The following is a 21,677-nucleotide window of genomic DNA, read 5'->3' as shown; positions in this document are numbered from 1 at the left end:
CCGCCCTTTCCACCGGCGTTCAATCGAGAAGCGGATTGAGTGTTGCAGCCTCGGTAATGTGGCGCATGAGTGTGCGATTCGGGATGTGAAGACCGTCTCTTGGACGAGCGAAACTGAAATAATTTATATACATACAGACCCGGGGGACTCAGGGGACAGGATACACGAGGAGAGCGTGCGCAAACTAAAGGAGCCTACGACAACACGGAGCGGAGGGAGACGCGGGAGTGTGGCAGGAGGGACGCTCTAGCAATTCAACTGACACAGCACGCAGAAATGGCGGAGCACCACGCAGTCAGCGACGGCAAGCACAAAGCGTCCGCCGGTGCCGGGAGCTCGGTGCACGGGAACAGCCGACCGGGCACCGCGGCTGGAGGAGGGGGCAAAGGAGGCCTCTCTGGTGGACTGACACAGCCAGCAGGGTGGCAGTCTCTCCTCTCGTTTAGCATTCTTTTTCTGGCCTGCCTCGCAGGTTTCAGCTCCAGACTTTTCGCCGTCATCCGGTTCGAGAGCATCATCCACGAGTTTGATCCATGGTAAGCTAGCTAACGTTTGTCAGGTCGGGGTGTTTTCTCTGGTAATAGTTCAAGTGGAATGGAAATACACGAGATTGGGGTCCCCATCGCTGCCCAGGGTTATTTTAGTAACGAAAGAGTAAATGCAAGAATCTCGCTGTATGATTTTTACCCTTTAAAAGTCCTTACTATGAGAGCAAGTGAAGTGAACACAGCTTAAACTACTTATCTGTAAACGTTAGCTCCTCATGCTCTGGATGTTTCCCATACTGACCCACGGTTGTGTTTATTTTTATTTTGCATTGTTTGGTGCAAACACTTTAAATACTTATGTGGGTCGAGAGCCCTATATGCAGTCTATAAGACGGACACTGACACATACATGTGCTTCTCAGTGTGACACGCTGCTAACGCTAGCTAACGTTAGTTGATTTTTTTTTTCCCCTTGGCCAAAGAGTGAGCCTGAAAGAATGGCTGCAGTGGTCAGTATGATGACTCTTTAACTTTGTTTAAATTGGATAAAAAAGTGTGAGTAACTGAAATACATATGCACATCTTTTCTGTCCTGTGTCCGTGTTTTTTTTAATCTATTCAAAACTCAATTCAGAGTAAGCGGGTAAAGTTGCAATGTTTGCTTCCCAAATCAGAATAGTCGTTTCTGCGATGGTCGATATAATTGATCGAGAACTGCCTTACCGCCGGGAAGATTTCTCTCGAGTTTAACATAACTTGCTGTTGTAAGTGATGACTAGAGAAATGCGCACCGTGCTACCGGGCTTTCGTGCCAAATTGCTGCGAGCTGCTCATCTTAACCGAAGACCCGGAAGCCAAATGATCCGGTCTGGTGTGTCTGTCAGCACAATGTAGGATTATTCCGCTTTGTAACAGTGTCACATGGGCTCACAAGTGTCCGCCTGGTTGCGGTGCACTGTCATTCTCTCACTGCTCCCACATGCTCCCGAGCATTCAATCACGCAGCACGACTGATGCATTAATTTATTAATTTTCAAGGACAGGTGCTTGTCTTGTTGCCTCGTCACTTACGTTGATAACTTGATTACATTTTATAGCCAAGGGGTTGAGGCTTAGCCTTATGAGAGATTATCATGGTTCAGATGAGGCTGATCCTGCTTTGAGGCTGAAAAATGCACTAAAATAAATATGCACTACTGTTAAATGATTAGTCACTAATGTCACACATTCTTTCTTTAGAGCCTCTAGATTTTAACATGTGTGGTAGTACAGTTGGTATACATTACCTGTGGTATTTTGCAGCACTTCACAGTAGCATTGGGGGCTGTTTTTGCTTCAGTCAGGCTATAAAGTGGCATCGGTTTCCACAGTTACAGAGCTAAAAATGCACAGCTCTTTGGCAACGTGTCACAGACAAGAAAGCAAAGACATTCTTTGATATTCAGAAGTTTAGAAACCCTTGCAGCCATCAGTAGTCTACATCTGTTGCTCTCAAAAAATTTCTCTTTGACCCCGAAAACAAAGCAGTGCTTGGATAGAACCTTCTGTTGCAAGCTTAACTGTGCAGAATGGAAAATTGAGCCAGTGCTTTTTTGGATGCTTTGCTTAGGAAGAAGTGTTAGACCACAAACCATTACTGTTCTCTATGGAAAAAGGCTTTCATCAAAACAGAGATTTACACAAGAAATATACTTGGAGTTGACTATTCATGAATCTTACAACATCAAGCCATCCTTTGACCCTACCTTCCCATGTGAAATCCTGTTCAGCTTGCTGAAGTCTATTGCTCTACATTTTTACAATAATTAACCCTCTCAGGAATTCTTCAGTGTGTATGTCAGCCAGAGTGCTAGAGTTTTATATAGATTAACACACAAACCTGACCCCAGTGAGTACTGTTTTGCTAAGAATGCCAAAAACAACATTCAAAGAAATGTTTTATCAGTTGACTCTTAAAAACATATCTGTCTATTGTAAATAAATAATTATCTGTTTATTTTTGTAATATGTACATTAACTTCATCTTCTTGATAACAAGGAAAGATATATGTAGAATCAGACATCTGCAGGCACATAAGGTGCTGATTAGAAATGGCCATCACTCCCTTACACACATGATTAGTACTGCTGTCTTCTCAGTGCTTGGATGCTGTTATTGATTTTTCCCTGTGCGCAGGGCTTCAAATTATATGCAACTAAACAATACATTAAACAAGCTGGCATTTTGACTAATCAAGTTTGGATTTACATGCACTAAAGTGTCATGTTTATTTTGCATTAGGCCACCACCTGTGCTTTTATTTTTATTTTTTAAAGGTGAGTTCCTGTTTGCTTATTTTTGTTTCCTAATGTTTGCTATAAAGCTGGGTAGACATCAGTTGGCCCCTGTTTTAAAAGCAAATTAATGAGCTGTTGTCTGTGGACAATGGGTCTGCTATAGCAGAGACATTGCCTTAAAGAGGTGCAACTCATTTTCCGTGCTAAGTTTAAATGTATCCCTTTCCTAAAGCTACCGCTGGGACTGGTCAGAGGATGTATTGCTTCTCCATTTATATATATTCTCTGTACAGTTTGTGTTCGTGAAGGGAAAATTTAACTATTGTGGAAGGAGTATGGGTGTGTGTGTGTGTGTGACAGTAGCAGACCTTTCCTTGGATACAGTCAAATTTCTCTCCATCATAGTTATGTCAGGAAATCACTTCTGACAGTAGAGTGAGGGGAGAATAAGTATCTCTGTCAGGCCAATAATGAGCTGGATACTCTGGTATAGCAAGCGCAGTGATACACATTCACAGTGTCACATTTACTTTACATTCCTCTTTAACTTGGCAGCATTGGAACTACTGCTGCTTTGCATGACCTTGCTTTGTTTAAGGTCTAGATTAACAATGCCCATAAAAAGCGTAAATTATGATGGTGTGTTGCAGTGGACTTAGCAATACCAAATATTCCCCGGTCACAGTTAATTGAAAAAACTATTTAGTCTTAGCTGCTTTATATAATTACAAATAGCATTTTCTTAAATTTTCAGCTGGTCACAAATTAAATCTATGACTAAAGATGTATAATCTAACAGTTTTTTTTTTGTTTTGTTTATGGTTTATTTTTTTTAATACAGTCTTCAGCTAACTGAGCTCAGGGGATCTGTTGACAAGTACCAATTTGATACCAGAATACTCTGACTCTAGTGCTAGTGACAGCCAGGTGAGAGGCAATCGGGATCCTCTTAATAATTGCCTATACTCTCTAATTTTAGGGTATAACATGGAGGTTGACATCTATGGTAGGCATTTCCTATCATGTAAAACATCTGTTCAAAACAATGAGTAACTTGCCAAGTCAAAAACGTATCTTCACAAGATTAGAAATAGGTTTAAGTCTTGAAGTTGTTGTAATAAGTCGAAAGGGTATAGGCTAATGAAAGAGGTGGTTGGAACTGAAATGTTTGTGGCATCTGCTGCTGTAGTGTATGTGTGCACACATTCACTACAGTTACCATATCTGTTTCTAAGAGGAGATTTTCAGGCCAAGAGCCATTTGGAAACTGCCTAACATGCTGTAACACTATCAGAATACATAATCTTCATTTCTCCTCCACCACCGCACATCCTGCCTGCACACTCTTTCACCTGCCTCTCTTGTAGTCTCTTTCAACAGGTGTTAGTTTACATCTCTACTATTATACATGGTAGGTAATACGGGAATCTCTAACCTTTCTGGCGGCATCAACTTTATTTCATATAAAAAACAGAGGTATACAGAGATATTTGCCTGCTTTTGATCGTAGATCCCAAAACAAGAGAAGTGTGATTTAACACCTGAAATGTCAGCGATTTCACAGATGCCTTGTACAACCCTCTTCTGTCTCAAACACCACTTTGATATCATTTAACACCTAAAAAGGGATGTTTTGTGTTTCTGACCCCTTTAATAATACTGTCTTTACTGCAGAAAGTTCAGTTCTGTTTTTTACCAACTCAGCTTTCTTGAAAATCCCGCAAAAGTAGTGGGGGTATCAGGTTTTTATTTTTATTTTTTTTACATGATTCCTATCTCATAGTAGATTAAGCCATCCCGGGAGTGGTTGTTCGCACCACAACATCTGAGCTCGTGCAGTGGTGTGGGAAAATGGGCAATAAGTCATGATTGATCTTCCTACCAGACATTTGGCTAGAGCTGTGATTCCCTGCTTAAAACCTCCAACTGACTATGCAACGTCTTATGAAATATTCAGTTTGGATATGGTGTCCAGTTACCTGCAGTGGAAAGTTTTAGTTGATGCACCTCTGCAGTTTCCTAGACCGACATTAGTCCTTGTTTAAAAGATTAAGGTTACTGCACCAATTTATTAGCCATAGTCAGAGGTAATGATTATTTTGACTGGTTCCTTTTTATCCACTCCAGCCTTTCAGACCTGGCCATATTCCACAGGAATAGTATTGCAATGCTTACAGGAGACAAGATGGCTAACATGCTCCCTTGCTTAACTTGTATTTGTTGCTTTTTCCTAATTCAGGAGGCTTGATGTCAAGCCCTTGATGATTAATTGCCATTTCCCAAGCTGAGGCTTCCACTGGGCCTAGTGTCAGGCATATTAGGGGAGTTGGTGAGGTTTGCTTCCTGAGTGACTGAGAGCAACAGATCTGTTCCAGGGCACCTGTGCCATGTGTAGATAAGCTTCTTCCAAGTACAAAATAGCATTAAGCCTAATTTTATTTATTTCTTAATTTTTTAACAGAACTTTTTTTTAATTAACAGAATGTTTTACAGCTTTATTTATCTTTAAGATTAGCTATGTATTCACATGCTAAAATAATCTCACCTCCTGCTGTCTTTATATTCTGTATTCTGAGGTGATCCACATGGCTGTGAATATTCCAAAGTTTGCATTAAGCTTTTTTGCAAGTTAGCCAGGATGGTACAAAAACAAAAAAAAGTTTAAAAAGTGAAAAGCATGGGTTGGGTCATTCAATCTGAATTGAGGATGCTGATGCCCTAGATTTTCAAACCCCAATTGGTCTGGCAGCCAATTTGGTGGAGGTATTGTGAATGCGTTGGCAAGATTGCCACCTAACAAGAGGTTTTTGTCAGCAGCCCGGAGGCCAAACGAGTCACAGGTGCCTTGATGGAGGATAATGGCACTGAAAGCTAGCTCAATTTGTTAATGTGATAAATTGGCTCTGCTGCACAATCAGAACACTATTTGTTTGTGCGCTCACTACACATTAGAAGGTTTACAGGGTGTCTGAAGTCATTTAAGTGCTCTGTTTAATTTTACATTTAATTAAATGGGGCGGGAAAGGTTCAGGATAGGCTGCATCTTTTATGGGCTGCAATACAATATAGTAATGGTTATTTTTTGCTTTGCAAATTAGGCCCACAAAAAGATCAGTTCCAGTAGTGCATTCAGTATTAGGTTCTCAGCTCTATCTGTCTCAACTGCACTCTTTGTAGCTTTGGCAGTCATTTGCTAATTAGATTTTAAGAGCATTGTCCTCTGACAACTTTGAGCTCTGTATTTCAAATCTTGCCCCCTTTATTGAACATGAAATTATACTCGTATAACTTTCAGACATGGCAGCATTCAAGTACCTGATTACACAATGGGGCCTACATTTCCGCTTTTATAATTTTAGGAGATTTTGTTCCTATACTAGATGACCGTGTTTAAATTAACAATTTCAGACCATGTGTTCATAGCAAAAACACTCAGAAATGTCCAGGAAAAAATGATCATGTTGCATCCTTCAACATGTTTACATTTACTATGCCTTATACAAACAAATCAAATGTGACCCAGTAATCACATTTGATTTTTTTGTATAAGGCATAATTTACACTAATCACAGGTACTGATGTAATGGAACACTGATTGTTTGCACAGTATCAAAACTAGATAGGCTAAACTTCTGCACGTGTATTGTTCAGATCTAACATCTTGATATACACTGATCATCAACATTATGACCACCTGTGCAATTTAATGCAGTCTGATACAGTGCCTCCGTAATGAATTCTACTTTTACAAGGTTATAATTTTTCAGTTTTTATGTTGAAACTTTCAGAAAGGTAATAATTTCACTATGTGTTTATTATTGAGGTCAAAGTGGGTAATGGAGTCATACTGCAGTGCATTATAAGAGGAGGTGGCTAATGTCTTGGGCACCATATATTAAAAGAATATGGTGCCTAATGCGTTGCCTGATCAGTGTAAACTTCCCATTAGCGTTGGCTCTAATACTTGCACTACGGGAACTGATCTTTTTGTGGGCCTGAAACAAACCTAGGTAACAAAACTAAAGTCATCCCGTGTTCTCATCTAGAGAGAATACTACAGGAAACATTGTGTGAATAAACCCTCACACCAGACTGTGTCACACAGTGATGAGTGGTTGATGCAGCTTTTGTCAAGCTGTTTGTTCTGTGTTGTCATGGGCACTCTGATATGATTGTTGTTCCATGACCACCCAGCCTACACAACTCTTCCTCATGTAGGGAAGATCAGAGGGAGTGGTGTGTCCATTTAACAAATGCATGGCTGTAACTGACACCCTTCCTTTTGAATGCTTGTGTGAGCACGTTCTCTTGTGTTTTCTCTGTTGCTCTGTGCATCAGTAGTGCAAGTGTGTAACGGATCAGTCAGTCTTCATGCCTTGAATTTCACCAGCTCCACCACAGAGACATTTCTTTGCTCTTACATTTGTGCACACTCGGAAATTTCAAAGTGGTATTGGTCAGCATCTATAGAAATGAGTCTTTGCTTTAGATTTTGGGGAAGGGACATGCAAAGTCTGAACAGTGACTAAAAAATGAAAAGAAACAATCGGTTAAAGACCAGCGTGTGTAGGTGATGCATGTGTTTAGCCAACCTTAAAGTAGGGTTTATCCCAAGGGGAAATCTAGGGAATTGTATTTTCTCGAGAAAACTTTTTCTGCTTTTTATGAAAGTCTTGTGACTGACTGTGGTTACTGTAGATCATTGTTGACTAGATAGTTACTGAATATTGTCTCAGCTTTGCCTCTGTTCTCCGTGTTGCCTTTGAAGTGGTCCTTAATGCCCCATGGATGGAAGGCAAAGGGTGGTGGGATGGAAATGGTGCAGAGGGAACAAAGAGGATCTGTGCTTATCATACATGCACGTCCTCTTACAGACAGGAGTCGGCATGCAGCTCTGTGGGCGAGCCCACCTGTACAGTGAGAGGAAAAGAAAGGAGTAGTGATGGAGACAGTGGTAGGATGGTAGGAGGAGGAGAGAAGAAATTAATGCCTGCCAGGCATTCAATCTGAGGGAGGTTTTGCTAGTGGAGCCAAACAGTCTTCATTGTTCCAAAATGGTTTTATCGGTTTGTTTGTGTGCATGTACATATGTAATTTTTTAATGCAGGTTTTTATTGTTCCTGGTCTCTGTTTCAGGTTAAATTAAATGTCTTCTGAAGCTGATAGACTACTTACAGCAGAGCCCATTTAATAAGTTCAGCTGCTTAAAGCATCTCCAAAGCATTACTGATTAGTTCAAATAGCTCAACTCAGCTATTCTTGAGTCATTTTTCTCCTTTCATTTTAATCCCTCCAACGTTTTGCAGAAAATCCACTGTTTAGCATCAGCAGCAAATCCAAGTAGGTAGCTAAGAGCTGGCTTAATAAAATATATTCCATAGTGACGGCCACTATGAAAGTCAGGTAATTTCACTATGGTGCTTGGTGTAATAATTTAGTGGTTTGGGTTCTCTAAAATGTTATCTGCTATATTAAGTTATGATTGCATGTTTCACATTGAGATTTGCCTGTTTAATTCTTTGTGATAACCACTGGCTGAACCCCCTAATTAGTTGTCAGGAGTCAGTTTAGCACCTCGTAATTGCCTTGCATTCTGTTTACTTCATTGAAAGACTTTCACTTGTTTTCCTTGTTTCACGGTAAGACTTGTGTAAGGCTCTTGCACATATTTTGTAATGCTGGTAGTATGCGATAAATGTCTTCTATGATAATATCTTAATTATTATTTGAATGGCGTGCCAACTGAGATTATCAATTGTGTTTGCAAAACACTACATGTAGGTTGAAAGAATAAACTGCTGCGTGTGCACAGTGAGATCTACAATCTGTGCGAGTGTAGCTTCATAATGACCAAAGGTAAAGTGAGTGAACAAACGGTGACATGAGATAAAATGCAGACCCCCCCAGCCTCAATATCTACATCATTAAATTTAATTTCTTGACAAGGATCATTCTTACTTGCACCGAGGTGGTTTGGCAGCAAACCACTGCATGGAATATGAGGAATATAAAAATCTTTGGTAGTCAGCTGTCCACAACAGGTGGAAGGTATCGGCACGAAAACACACTCAACAAATTACAGCAAAATCATTCTGCCAAAAAGCAATACAAAAAGCAGCAGCTTGCCAGACATAACAAACACTAATTACATCGTGAATGACATGATGCTAATTCAAGCAGTTAAGAGAAATGTTCAAACTCATTTTGAATAATGTTACTTTAGACCCAAAATACAAACCATCTGGTCGGGGGAACAAATTGTCAGCAGTACCTAAGTAATTTCCCAAACTGTGTCAAATAAACTGCTGAAAGTATCACATTTTGCTAAATGTGTCTACTTATTGTCATTAACAAAATCCCAGAAAATATAGAAATATCCCCGATTTCCTTTTTGTCAGGATCATAAATCTCAATGAAAATAAACAAACTAAAACTAAAACATGTCTTCTCCTTTTTAGAATATTGGTATGCTTTATTGGCACAGTCACCCTTTTGGTTGTAAGTTTACATACTATTCACATTTGGTTGTCAGTCTGCATCCTGGTTTTTTTGACACCCTAGAAGTCTGTCCAAAAACTATTAAAACACATCAGCTAAACACACCACTCTACTGGATAATGTGTTTCTATATTCCAAAAAACAAGACCCTTGTAAATACCTAGTGTCTTTAATTCCATCTTAAATACAAGGAAGTGCTAAATCGTAGCCTAGAGTGTGATGATTGTTAAATGTATGGACGCTGGTCTCAAAATGAAGAAATGTCATCCAGCAGAGCAGTGGGTTTGGCTGATGTGTATTTAAAGGTTCTTGGACAGCATTACAGGTCTATAGCATCACCAAATGAGTGTGTCATGGCTGAAGGCTGACAACTAACCAAACATAAGTAGAGAGGTTCAGTGTTGGTTCAGTGTCTGTCTAGTGATTGCGACTACACAATTCATTTAGAAAGTGACTACATTTATCCTTTAAGGGCAACAACTACTTAATTCTTTGTTAAAACTATTAAATATTAATCTTGTTTATTATTAATAAATTATTTGATCTATAGAATGTCAGAATGTAATAGAAAAATGTCCATCACAATTGACCCGAAGTGTGACTCAGTTGTCAGTTTTGCTTAACATTCCTAATGCCTATAATTGATGAATTAACACCATTAAAGGGGATTTTTAGTATTCCAGGCAGGTTAGTCATTTTAGGGAATTTGTTTTGGGAATAATTGCTCTATTTTTTTTTTAATTTATTTATTTTTTTTTTTGGATTTGCTGAAAGTTTCCGGTTATGTTTTCAAAGTGGACAATATGTTTATTCTGGCCGTTATGTGTCTGTCAGTGGGCATTGTTCCATTTTGGCAGCACACAGTCTTACATTTTCCTGGTGCAGATGTGTCTATTGTTCAGCTATTGTTTGTGTTAAGTCTCATCACTCTGTTGAGAATGGATGACTTTGTCACGTCATAGCCATTGGCAAGCCCCAGCTCATTTGACATTAAGTAGCATTATGGTCTAAGGCCATGGCTTTGTCTCAGGTCACCAAGACAAAAGACAACAGCCACCCAGGATTGCGTTCTTCTGGTCCCGGGCATGGGCAAATGGAGGAGTAGTTGAAGGGAGGAGTGAGTGGAAGAGAGCTCAGGGCAGACTTTGAGAGCCGACAGATGGACGAATGGAGTGGTGTCAAGCACGACAGAATGACAGCTGGAATAGCTTGTCAGTCTGAATGGCTGAGAAAGGCGAGCCTGCCAGGCGGCTGTCATATCATTGTGATTATCAAGTAGAGCAGCTGGCAGGTAGTCTAGGCTAACTGCACCAGTTATGGACCAAGGTGGATGTTGGAGCCAGGAAGGGCTTAAATGGGCCTGATGATTGGAGATTAGCAGATAACTTGTTGTGTAAATTCCAAATGAGCACAGATGCGGAGAAGGCGCATAGTCCTGCCTCAGGGCTTTTCTAGACATCTGTCTTTTTTCTGTTTTTAGTCCTAAGTCACTTGAAACCAATGAATGAAGGTGCTTGTTAAGAGAGAGAGATTTGAGATTTATTTGAGCAGGTACTATGGATCTCCATTTTTTTTTTTTTTTTTTTTTTCCTCTGTTCAATCTTCAAGTGTATTCTATTCATGAAGATGTTCCTCTCTCCTTGTTGCCTACTTTTCTGCTGACGGATGACAGTTCTGGATCTCTGCGTAGCAAAGGTGACATTTCAGCTGAACAAGAACAGGGAGGGAAATTGAGTTCTAAATTAATCACCTGGAACAAATTAATCAAAGTTAGTGCCCCTAAAAGAAATCTATAATAGACTTTTAATGTTCTACCTGAGAGGATTTAACTCTTGCAAGGATAAGGGTATGCTTTTTGTTCAAGCTGTTATATTGGTAATGGATTACTAGACTGGTGAAAAGAGAGAGGTATAGCAAGAACTTGCATAATCCATTTTTTGGGAAATTAGTTGTTTTGAAGTAGACTGTCATACCCTGTACAACTGGAAAAACATATTTGGTCATATTTTGACAACTCTGACACTGGTTTTTCTTAGAGAGGTCCCTGGATTACTCTGGTTGCTTTTTTTTTTTTTTTTTTTTTTTTACCGGAATCTTTTAGATCATTATGTAAACACCTGTCTCTTACGATCATGTCCATGCCAATCACAGTGACAGAAGGCAAAATGTAATTTGAGTACTCACTTAGAGCCGATTTTCTGGGCATCGCTGGCATGCAGCTAACCTACTGCTATAAAAAGTCTAAGGAGTGCTTTGAGAATAACATGACTCATTGTGGCTTAAGGCAACCCACAACAGGCATCATTGCACTTGCAGGCCATTAGATACGCATTTTGTTTCAGCCTCAAGACATCTCTGATTTTAAAAAAGAAGCCTTATTAAATTTGAATGGAAGATTATAGGAAGCAGGATGGGATGCAGAAGTCTGCGGGATCAAACTGCAGCCCACCCAAAAATCCCAGCCTACCCACCAGGTGTGTCTCTGACTGAGACACTTAGTGCAAGCTCCCTGGGTGCCTCCCTATGGCTGCCCACTGCACCCCCAAGGGGGACGGGTTTAATTGCAGAGACAAAATTTAATTCTAACATATATGTGCTCAGTGACAGTAAAGGTCGTTATAATATCAGGTTGCTTTTAAACTGCATTTGACTGCCAAGTATAGAAACAACTATTTATAAAGTGATATAAAAAAATGTGAGTCAGGGTATAGTTTCCTGTGCCAAATAAGATGTGTGAAGCATTTTTTCTTCATCAGTGTCAAAAAAGAGAGATAATATTCTCAATCAGTTATGACACATGTTATGTATTTATAGCATGTAATATTGTTTATATAATGTGTTGGCAAGGCACCAATTCCTGATTTCCCCGCACACCTAACTGCTCAGCTGACCTCCCCAGGTCAGAGCAAGTGAATGTTTGTGAATCTTATGCACTGAACCTATACCACGCAACTACTTTGTTGTTTGTCATTTTCTCCCTTGTCAGCTGACAGCCACTATGAGATGCATCTTTCTGATTTATCTGTTGCAGAGTTAGTTGGCCAACGAGCTTGTTAACACCATGGTATGTTTGTGGAATTCTGCCCAAGTGATGGGATGTAATGGTAAATATATCTACAACCCACATCAGAACACTTTCAATACATTGGAGACATCACATTTTTCCTGCAGATATTGTTTGGTCGTTTGTGTCTATGTTAAAAGATGAGAACCAGTGCATTTTAGTTTAATGCTTCCCCTCTTAGTATGTGTGTTCATTAAAGGACTAAAGCAAACCAGCAAAAAACACTAGAAAAAACATTTGTCCACACTGTGACCAGTAAATTATCATGAAAGCTTCACCTGCACCGGATACACTTTACCTGCCTCCTCGGTACATGTAAAAGATCCTTAAAATGTTTAACCTGTTTTTATATTGTGGGTTTTTGCCTAGGATATATTTTGGAAGTCTGACTCACAGATTTTAACTGTATTGACAAAAAAGGGTTCATGACCTAAATGTTTAGTTTATTTTTCAGTGTTCATGCTATGATTAAAAATAGAGACTTTTTTTAGACCTGCACGAGGCACTTTCTCTTAGTTAAATTTCATGTCTGATCTTGAGGTCTGAGGTGGACGTTGATTTAAAAATGAGGCTGCATTGCTCCATTAATCGTTTCATTCTGTCTTTTTTTTTTTTTTTTTTTAGCTGCTTGTTCCTGTCCGCAGTCCTTTGTTGCACACATACACTGTTGGAGAAAACTGATTAAAATCCTGGTTACTGTATGTGTACATTGCAGAGTAATTCATTCTCTGGTAGAACTCTACCTGGTGAAATCAGGTTGCCCTAATCCATGCTAGTCACTTTAATAGGTACACCTATACAATCTAATACAATCCAGTACAGCAGCTTTGCCAAGAATTTTACTTCTACAGTGTTATAATTTCTCAGTTTTTAGGTTGAAACTGTCAGAAAGGTGATAATTCTACTCGCAGTGCATTATGTTTTGGCCAACCTATTGAATTGAATGCGCGGGCTTTACGGGGATATTGAATGTCATGACAGTGTTAACTGTTAAAACATCCTTTTGTAATTCATGCGTGTCGAGGTTAGAGTCGTATACACTGTTTTTCTTTTTCCATTTGCAGTCTGCTCTTGCAGTGTTCCAGCCTGCAGAGACACAATTCTGCCTACATACTTTGATGCTATGCCTCCTCTAGAACTTCTGAACAAATTTGCTGAAATTAATAAATGAAATGTTGTTGTTTTTTTTCCCCTCCTTAGCCAGCTTGACAATGTAATGTGTCCTTGAGACATGCAACTCCACAGGAAAGGGCTCAATGTTTATCATTGTCCCAAATGCCATCCCACTCATGTCCTTACACATTTCCCAACCACAAGTGACAAACGGTGAGCACAGGAGTCACAACTTGATATAAAACGTAATCTGTGGGAAACTGTTTTCTTTACATTACGTAATAAGGTTCACTTCAGTATAGCGGCAGTTGAGTTATAGAAATGTCATCAACGCGCACACTCGCTCATTCTTAATCTTTCCGAAGATTCGGGAAAAAACACCGAAATGAAGTAACGCGCTGCAAAAGCCACAACACAACCAAATTGAGAAAAGTGCTGGAAAAGCCACAACACAACCAAATTGAGAAAAGTGCTGGAAAAGCCACAACACAACCAAATTGAGAAAAGTGCTGGAAAAAGCCGTTTTGCAGCACTTTTCAAAATTTTGTTGTGTCAAATTGTTGATGGTTTTGTATATTTGCATGTGTTTTCTCAAATTGCAGTGCTTTGAACTTTCAGGGCCACTGTACCAAAGAGACAGTGGGTTTTGTAGTTTTGCTTTAAATTTACCTCAAGATTCTATGGGGACTTCTGGGAGATTCAAGTGATGAAAGAGATACATTGGAAAAGTGAGAGGAATCAAGATAAGGTTTAGTTTCTTGTTGTATTTATAGAAAGGTGTTTTTTTTTTTTTTAATGTATTTTTTTTTTTTTTATCACAGTAGTCGCTGGGTCACCACTGCCAAGTTCTTATAAAACTGAATTGGATCAATCTCATTCAATCGATCATCTTACAGCTGCACTCGGACCACTATAAAAATGTTTTTAGTACAATTTTTTTGTTGCTCTTTTAAATATCTGATCTCTTTTGGAAATGCTTCAATGAAAACTAAAATCTGAAACTTTGTTGAAGGACTCCTGTGGATGGATGAATGGATTTGTTTAATTTATGTATGTGTGTGTGTGTGTTTGAGTTTGTGTGTATACTCTAGTGTGCATTTTAGTATACTCCTTGTGTATATCTTGTAAAATACCCCTAGACTTCTCTGTATCAAAAAATATAGCTATAGTCAATTATCTTGCTATTGCCTTTCTGAAAAGTATTCAGATTCTTCTCTTCACTTTTAATTGCTTTTCATTTGATTTGCAAACCAGACTGAAGAAGTCTGTCATGGTGTCTTCTTTCTTCCAAGACTTTTTATTAGGGTTCTACTGAAATATAGTAAACCGTGATGCGGTCAGTTAACGGGACTATTGTGACTCAGGTCGGCCAACTGAAGGTGGCTCTAGAGTAGGCGTCCGCGAGAGTAATATACAAAAAAGAAGACACTTTACGCTCTTCTGAGCTTTACATGTGTTAGAACAGAGGTATTATCTCTGAGGAAGAACCAATAAAAGTGAAAAGTGCTGGGATTCAGCTTTTCAGCAGAACTGTTAATGAAAATCTAATTGAATTGGGAGATCAGTGCTAATTCCAGCTCTACTTTTTATCTCAACCTGTGACCTTCAATGCAGGTTTGCATTTAAGCAGATGCATCTTAGTTGGTGAGGTCAACGAGGATATTTCTGACACTTAAGGACTGAATCAGGTCCTTATGATGGTACCTCTCCATTAAAATGCTCCCAAAGCTTCGCTGAAATATATGAAGGAGATTATTAGCCACTCGATATGATTTCACTCAGGAGAAAAAAGTGACCTCAGACTTGGAAATTTCCCTTTCAATATAGTTCCAGCAATTTTGCAATTATTACCATCATTAGAATTTCATCTTGGCTTTGACTTATCTTGACCTTGAAACAGTCCTTTTTGTTTTTTTTCTCCAAGAGGAAAATTGACTGAAAGACTCTGTGTGATGTTCTCAGTTGATTTGCCAATTTCTTTTTATGTGACTGTTCTCTTCCCATGAGTATGTCTTTGTAACTTTGCAAGTTATCCTTGTTCTCAATCTGTGATCTACCTCCCAGCTAGTCGTCCCAGCTACGCAAAATGTCATTTCAAAACCAAGATGCTCTCGTATTAGCCCTGGGCAGCTCTGTCACCTTTCACATCCCAGTTGCTTCAAAAGTCACATGAACCTGGACCATGGTTTTGTGTATTTTCTGCTGATTTTTAATTCAAACTAACCCCACATTGTCTGTGGGACAGCAAGGTTGTTAAAGATCTTTTTTGGTAACGTTTTTACTTATGCCATCTGGCTCATAAAGTGATGTGAATTCCAATGGGATTTGGCTGCCAATAGCCATCCAGTTTTTGCTTTATTAGTGGTGTCAGGCTCTGTGTGGTTTATAAAGTGGCTAATAAAACGGTTTAAAAATTATTTTGTATTGTGGAGAAATTATTTTTGTGCTCGCCAGCTATTTTGATTGATCGATTACTCATCATTTATCATGGTTGCCAATTTTCTAAATCTCATTTGATTTAATTTATATTTAACTGCTTATCAGATTTTCAAGCTGTTAATTTGGTTTAACAAAAAAAATGTTTTTTTTTCTGGTTTTGTAATATGCTAATAAAAATGGCAAGCTTTGGCAATGGGTGCGTAATGGGAGATCAGTGTTTGGGTCAGCAGGAAGCCATTAGCCAGATGTTCTGTGATTGAGTGTATTCCTCAGAAGGAATGTTTCAGGATAGTTGGTTCAATGCAATTAACATTTATTTTAGGCTGGCACAAGTGTGGCTGCTCTAGTCCAGCTGAGCTGTTAATAGGTTAATTTTGTTCAGAATAAATTAGCCTTATCACCAGTGAAATAACTACATGTGTTAAAGGTACCAAGCAAGACTCCAGACTACAACTGGTGCTCCCTATTGAAAGATGGGGAAAACGGTTAGGCACACCATGCAACATTTGCATGTTTTTTTTTTTTCATCTTAACTGTATAACTGATAAAGTGGTATTAACTATACAATTAACAGAATAAAGAATGTTTGGAGGTTCGTGCCCCCGCTCTTCCTGAAAACATGTTGCAGTGTGCCTGGGCAATAGACTGAAACCCCCAACAGCCCTGCCTATCCAGAGTCTTGCGAACCTCCGACCCCATGGTCAGCGGAGTGGCCGCTTTACCAACTGAGACACAGCTGCCACATTTTGCAACATACTGTGTATATTGCAGCAGAAATTATCAAACCTTTGGTCAGGTATTTACACATGAACACATTAACAATCCACTCATTTTGGTACGTTGTATTTTTCCTGTGTGTATGTGTCTATCTATCTATCTATCTATCTATCTATCTATCTATCTATCTATCTATCTATCTATCTATCTATCTATCTATCTATCTATCTATCTCTCTCTCTCTATCTCTCTATCTCTCTATCTCTCTATCTCTCTATCTCTCTATCTATCTATCTCTCTATCTATCTCTCTCTCTCTCTCTCTCTCTCTCTCTCTCTCTCTCTCTCTCTCTCTCTCTCTCTCTCTCTCTCTCTCTCTCTCTCTCTCTCAGGCTGGGACTAAATTATGTTATTGTCATATTAATACATTTTCTTAGGGTGCTGTAATGTGGGAAACTGATGATGCTGGTGATGTTTCTTTTTTTCCCCCCATTCAGTTCAGGTGAAAAGAATTTGTTTTACTATTTAACATTTCAAACTAATGAGATGCAAACATTTGCCTCCAAATGTTAACGGTTGGTCTGGAGCCTTTCCAAACATAGAGGTTTAACTAGATATCAGAAACCTGCTAGGGAAATGTTACTGTGTTAAACTCCATTTAACTCCACTGTGTGTCTGTCTGACCATCATGGGCACTTGGACTTTGGCACAGAATTTGTTTCTTTTAAAGGTGCTTGTTGTACAGCCTGTTATATTTCTTGGCATCAACATCATTAACTTGCAGGGGGAACAGTGGGACAAATTGCTTTTTTTTTTTTTTTTTACTTTTCTAGGTTTCTGATTGAACAGAAGTCTAGCAAGAGTCATTAGTCCCTTTTCTTCTTCTCACTCATCTAATCAACACAGATACCTGTGCACATACACACCCTTTCTGCAGTTGATGCAGCTAGAGCTGGCATATAGTCATTATACCACTCCCATCAAAGGTTAAGGCCTATTTGATGGTGGCTGCTAGACAAAAGCAGAATTTGGCTAAGAATGAACTGCAGTGCCATCTCTCAGGCTCTCTGTAATAGGGTGCTGGATCTGTTTCCCCCTCTGGCTGGGATTTGGAGATTTGCTACCCAGACAAGAGGGTGAGCGGATGCCTTGCTCTCATTCACCGCTTCAATTCTGTTTGGTTTGGGGGAGCGAGTTTGGAGTTTTCATCCAGGATGAGTTTATTGTTGGCTTTTATGTTTTTTCTTTGCCCGGAGGCCTGTTTTCTACTAAGATGCTATCACTGCACATTTCGCACAGATACATTATCTGTGAGTGCTTGTGCTGCTTGATTTTTATCTTTGCTGAAGTTTCAAAGTTGGGTTAGGGCAGAATGTGTTTTCAGTGAGAAATGAGTGATTAGATCTGTGCTCATCCTGAGTTTGTAGACACCATACTCGTATCATATCAGTGCTGACCACTTGCCAAGCAGAGCTTTGATGTGCTTCCTAAGTAGGTTGTGTCATGGTTATCCATCATTTTCCTGTGCTTTGTTCGTTTATTTTAGTGATAACCTGAGGCAGTAAAGAAACTGTAGTTAGTTGACGGCAAGAGAATAGTGACAACACAGAAGGGAATGAGTTTGGGAAATTACCGTGAACATTCACACAAGCAACATAGAAAGAGGCTTACTTTAAATTCTTACCACTGGAAATGTCAATTGTCTTGATCATGTGAGCTGCTGCAGTGGGCTTTTTTTTTTTTATTTACAATTTATTAGTTCTGGACTAGTTATTAGTCCCTGGATTTTGACACTGCAATTATTTGAATACGGCCTTTTTATATAAGAATTTATGGTAGTTTAGTTTATCATTCATGTCAGGGGATTTGAAACTAGATACCTAGTTTCAGGTCTTCTCCTCTCACACTCTTCTCAGGTTAAACAGCTGTCTTAGCAGGTACCACATGTTGAAGCAATAAAATTGGGTTAACCTAGACTTCAGTTTGAACTGCAACAATTCTCTCACACACTGAACAAACCTCATCCCTGTGCTGAGATTCATTTGGATGCCTCAATCCAAGTGAAGATTAGAGCACATACAGCTATATTTTTCTTCATTTAACTGCAAGCAGTGCTTTATTGTTGGCACTGAAGCCCCAAGGTGCACAAGCATTACCACGTCTGGGGTGACATTTAATTGGAGGAATAACAATAGGCTTATTGCCTTTCCTTTTCTGGAAATTACCACTGCAGATTTGCCCCCCGCTAAACAAATCAGTGTCCTCTTCCTCCAGTGCAATTATGCATGCAGACTCACTTATAACAAAGTAGCTTTTTCTGTGTTTTACAAAGTCGGGAAGCCCCCCATGGTGATCTCTGTAGTTGACATTGTGGCTCATTAGATTGGGTGGATCATTAAAGACTGCTACATCAAACAAGTGCTCCTTGGGTTACCCGCACTAGGCTTACGTTGCTTGTGTTCCGCTCAACTCCTACAAAGAAGACCTGATCTAACAGTGGGTCTTTCAGGCAATCTTTTAATGTTTTCTCTTCTGAGGAGTATTTGACTAATTAATATTGTTAGTAAAAGTCTTATGATGAGATTTGTTCCTAATGCTTAAAATGCATAAAGTGCTTGCAATTGTTTATTGATTTCTGTTAACACCATTTTTTTAGTCTTCCCTTTATCCAACCACAATTCAACGCTTCATGCAAGCACAGGCAGTGCCAGTATTTTTGGACAAGAAAATGAAACTCAAATTCAGTAGAAACTTTAGGACTGCTTCTATGACCTACATTGTCTATCACCCAACCAATTGGAATGAAGGATAACACAGCACATTGATCATAATATTATAACTTAAGATATCTTTGCAAAATTAAGCATACTTGCCTTGGCCACCACTGAGTCCACATGCTCCTCCTTAGGTTGTTTTCCATACACAGAAACACCACTAATGTAGGAGATCAATTATTAGCTTCATTAGTGTAGCTTCATTGTTTACAACAAGCACAGCAGATGGATCACCCACGCTGATGTGGATTTGCTTTGTAGTGTAGGATTCAGAAGGTGTCATCATAAAGGTGACATACATCATAGTTGATATTGCTCTGAAATTTATTCATGCCACACAGTGTGGCTTACTTAACGTATTCATTATGTCAAGATGTAAGCAATTAAGCCAATGTCTCCATGTTTGTTTGCGAAGAAAGAGGTTGAGCCATTGTGGCTAGAAAGTTCATATTTGTCAGTCAATGTCACTGTCATGGCAATGGTAGAGGAAATTCTGTTACTGCAATATGGAAAGGTGGTTTAACATAAATTCTGACATATGCACAAACAGGAGCTTTGTACACTTTAGTTTTTCTTTTGTTGGCTTTGTTGTCTCGCCCTATGAAAGGGAATTTAAATAATCATAAAAATAGAAACATTTTTTTTTAATCATTAATTTATTTCACAAAACTCCATACCATTTTTCCCTTTAAGCATGTGCGGTGTTTTTGCTTCCCCCCCCCCGTCGGAACAATGTGTTTAGGATGAAACACCTGTTACAGGTCAGTAGTGTGTGTGTGTGTGTGTGTAGTGCTCATTGTGAAGCACTTGTTGAATTTAAGAGAGAGCTGAACCCTGTCCTATGAGCACAGCATGAAAAGGTATTTCCGATTTAGCCAGCTGCTCACTGCAGAAAAGCTCTTAATTTTTATCTAACTAAAAAAGCTCATACCTCAGGCTAACTCCTTAGTTGTATGTTGCATAGGCTTCACGTCTGTATTTTGTATGCACTAAAGAGGCTATAAGATTTGGGAATCTATACTTCCTCAAAGACTCCCCTGTGGAAAAATGAATCATTGCTTTGTCACCATTATAGGAAAAGAGAAGTTAAAGAAATGAAAGAGAGAATCACTCCCCTCTGCTCTCTTCCAATATCTCATAGAATAGAATATGAAATAGCAGAGGCAGCCATGTGTTAGGAAATAATGATTAAGGGACCGCAGTGGTACAAAAGACAGTGTATAATTACTCAGTCCTGGCAGTAAATTTTGACCCCACAGGATTTCAAAACCACAGTGGCAAGCCCATTCATGCAGATATGGCAGCTTTGGGGCAGCTGTAACTTGTGTTATGATGTAGGTGCACTGCCTTAATGATTGTCGGGTTTGCAGAGAGGGGCTGTGTAAAGTGCTCAGTATCTTCTTGACTGGAGTGTTATTGAGTGTCTTGCACTGATGTTTAAACCAATGAGGCTTAAATGTCTTCCCAGCTTTCTCTACGGTCTCTTAGTGACTCTACTGTATAGCTAATAACAAAGCCATTATGCTGAAATGCAGAGCAATAGCAACATTTTGTCCACAGCTGTGTTTTTTAACATTCAGTTTTGTTTTAATTTTTGGCCATTGTAGTGTCTTAATGAAGCTTTTTCTCCCAGTTTCCCGCTTGACCGTAGCAGGTGGAGGTTTTATAGAGAGATGCTTTTTAAGCTGTGGGAGGCTGTGGGCAGCTGCTTTCAGTTTACTCCTACTGCTGACTGTTTGGTATTTAATATGTTAATATTAATGTTAAATATTTAATAGCTCTAAAAAAAATTCCTTAAACATCTTGTTCTGACTCTGACATTTAAAACCTTTGAGATGAATTCCCCAAATCCATAGACAGGATATTTGAAGGTCAAAGACAAGTACATTATCTGGAATGACTTATTTTTCAGAAATAGTTTCATAGAGATCTCAGCCTGTGGTCATTAGACCTGTAGTTATTACTGTTTGTCCCCGGTGTTTGTATTTGTGATATCCAATTAAATAACCACCCTTTATCACAACAAAGCTCTTTGTGCGCCAGTAATTACACCTGTATCTCACTTCTGCCTTCTGGTTCTGCTTGCAATCCTAGTACCTTCCCTATTTTTAGTCAATAGTAATAGTAGGTTTTGATAAAAGAAACTGATTTGCCCCAGCGGACTTGGCTAAATATGGAATTGGCGTGCCTTTCATCCAGTTCCTTTGATTTACTGACTTTGTGCTTTTGGGGACATCACATTTATTCTTTTTCTGTAACCTATCAAATGAATCTATAGTGTGAAACTTCATTGTTTGTGCTGAGGAGA

The 21,677-nt window shown here is 39.2% G+C and overlaps 1 protein-coding gene across 1 annotated transcript in view; it reads left to right on the top strand.

Moving 5' to 3' along the window:
• The window catches only part of LOC137123475 (dolichyl-diphosphooligosaccharide--protein glycosyltransferase subunit STT3B), a 68,725-nt gene continuing 47,048 nt past the window's right edge, over positions 1–21,677 (top strand). The window contains exon 1 of the mRNA XM_067497224.1: positions 1–536. Within this exon, the coding sequence (XP_067353325.1) occupies positions 277–536 (260 nt within the window). The 5' untranslated portion in view covers positions 1–276. The remainder of the gene's footprint in view (positions 537–21,677) is intronic.

This window comes from Channa argus, chromosome 1 (assembly GCF_033026475.1).
Source record: "Channa argus isolate prfri chromosome 1, Channa argus male v1.0, whole genome shotgun sequence".
Classification (NCBI taxonomy): Eukaryota; Metazoa; Chordata; class Actinopteri; order Anabantiformes; family Channidae; genus Channa; species Channa argus.
The sequence above is the reverse complement of the archived record's forward strand: the minus strand, read 5'-3'. Positions and strand labels throughout refer to the sequence as shown.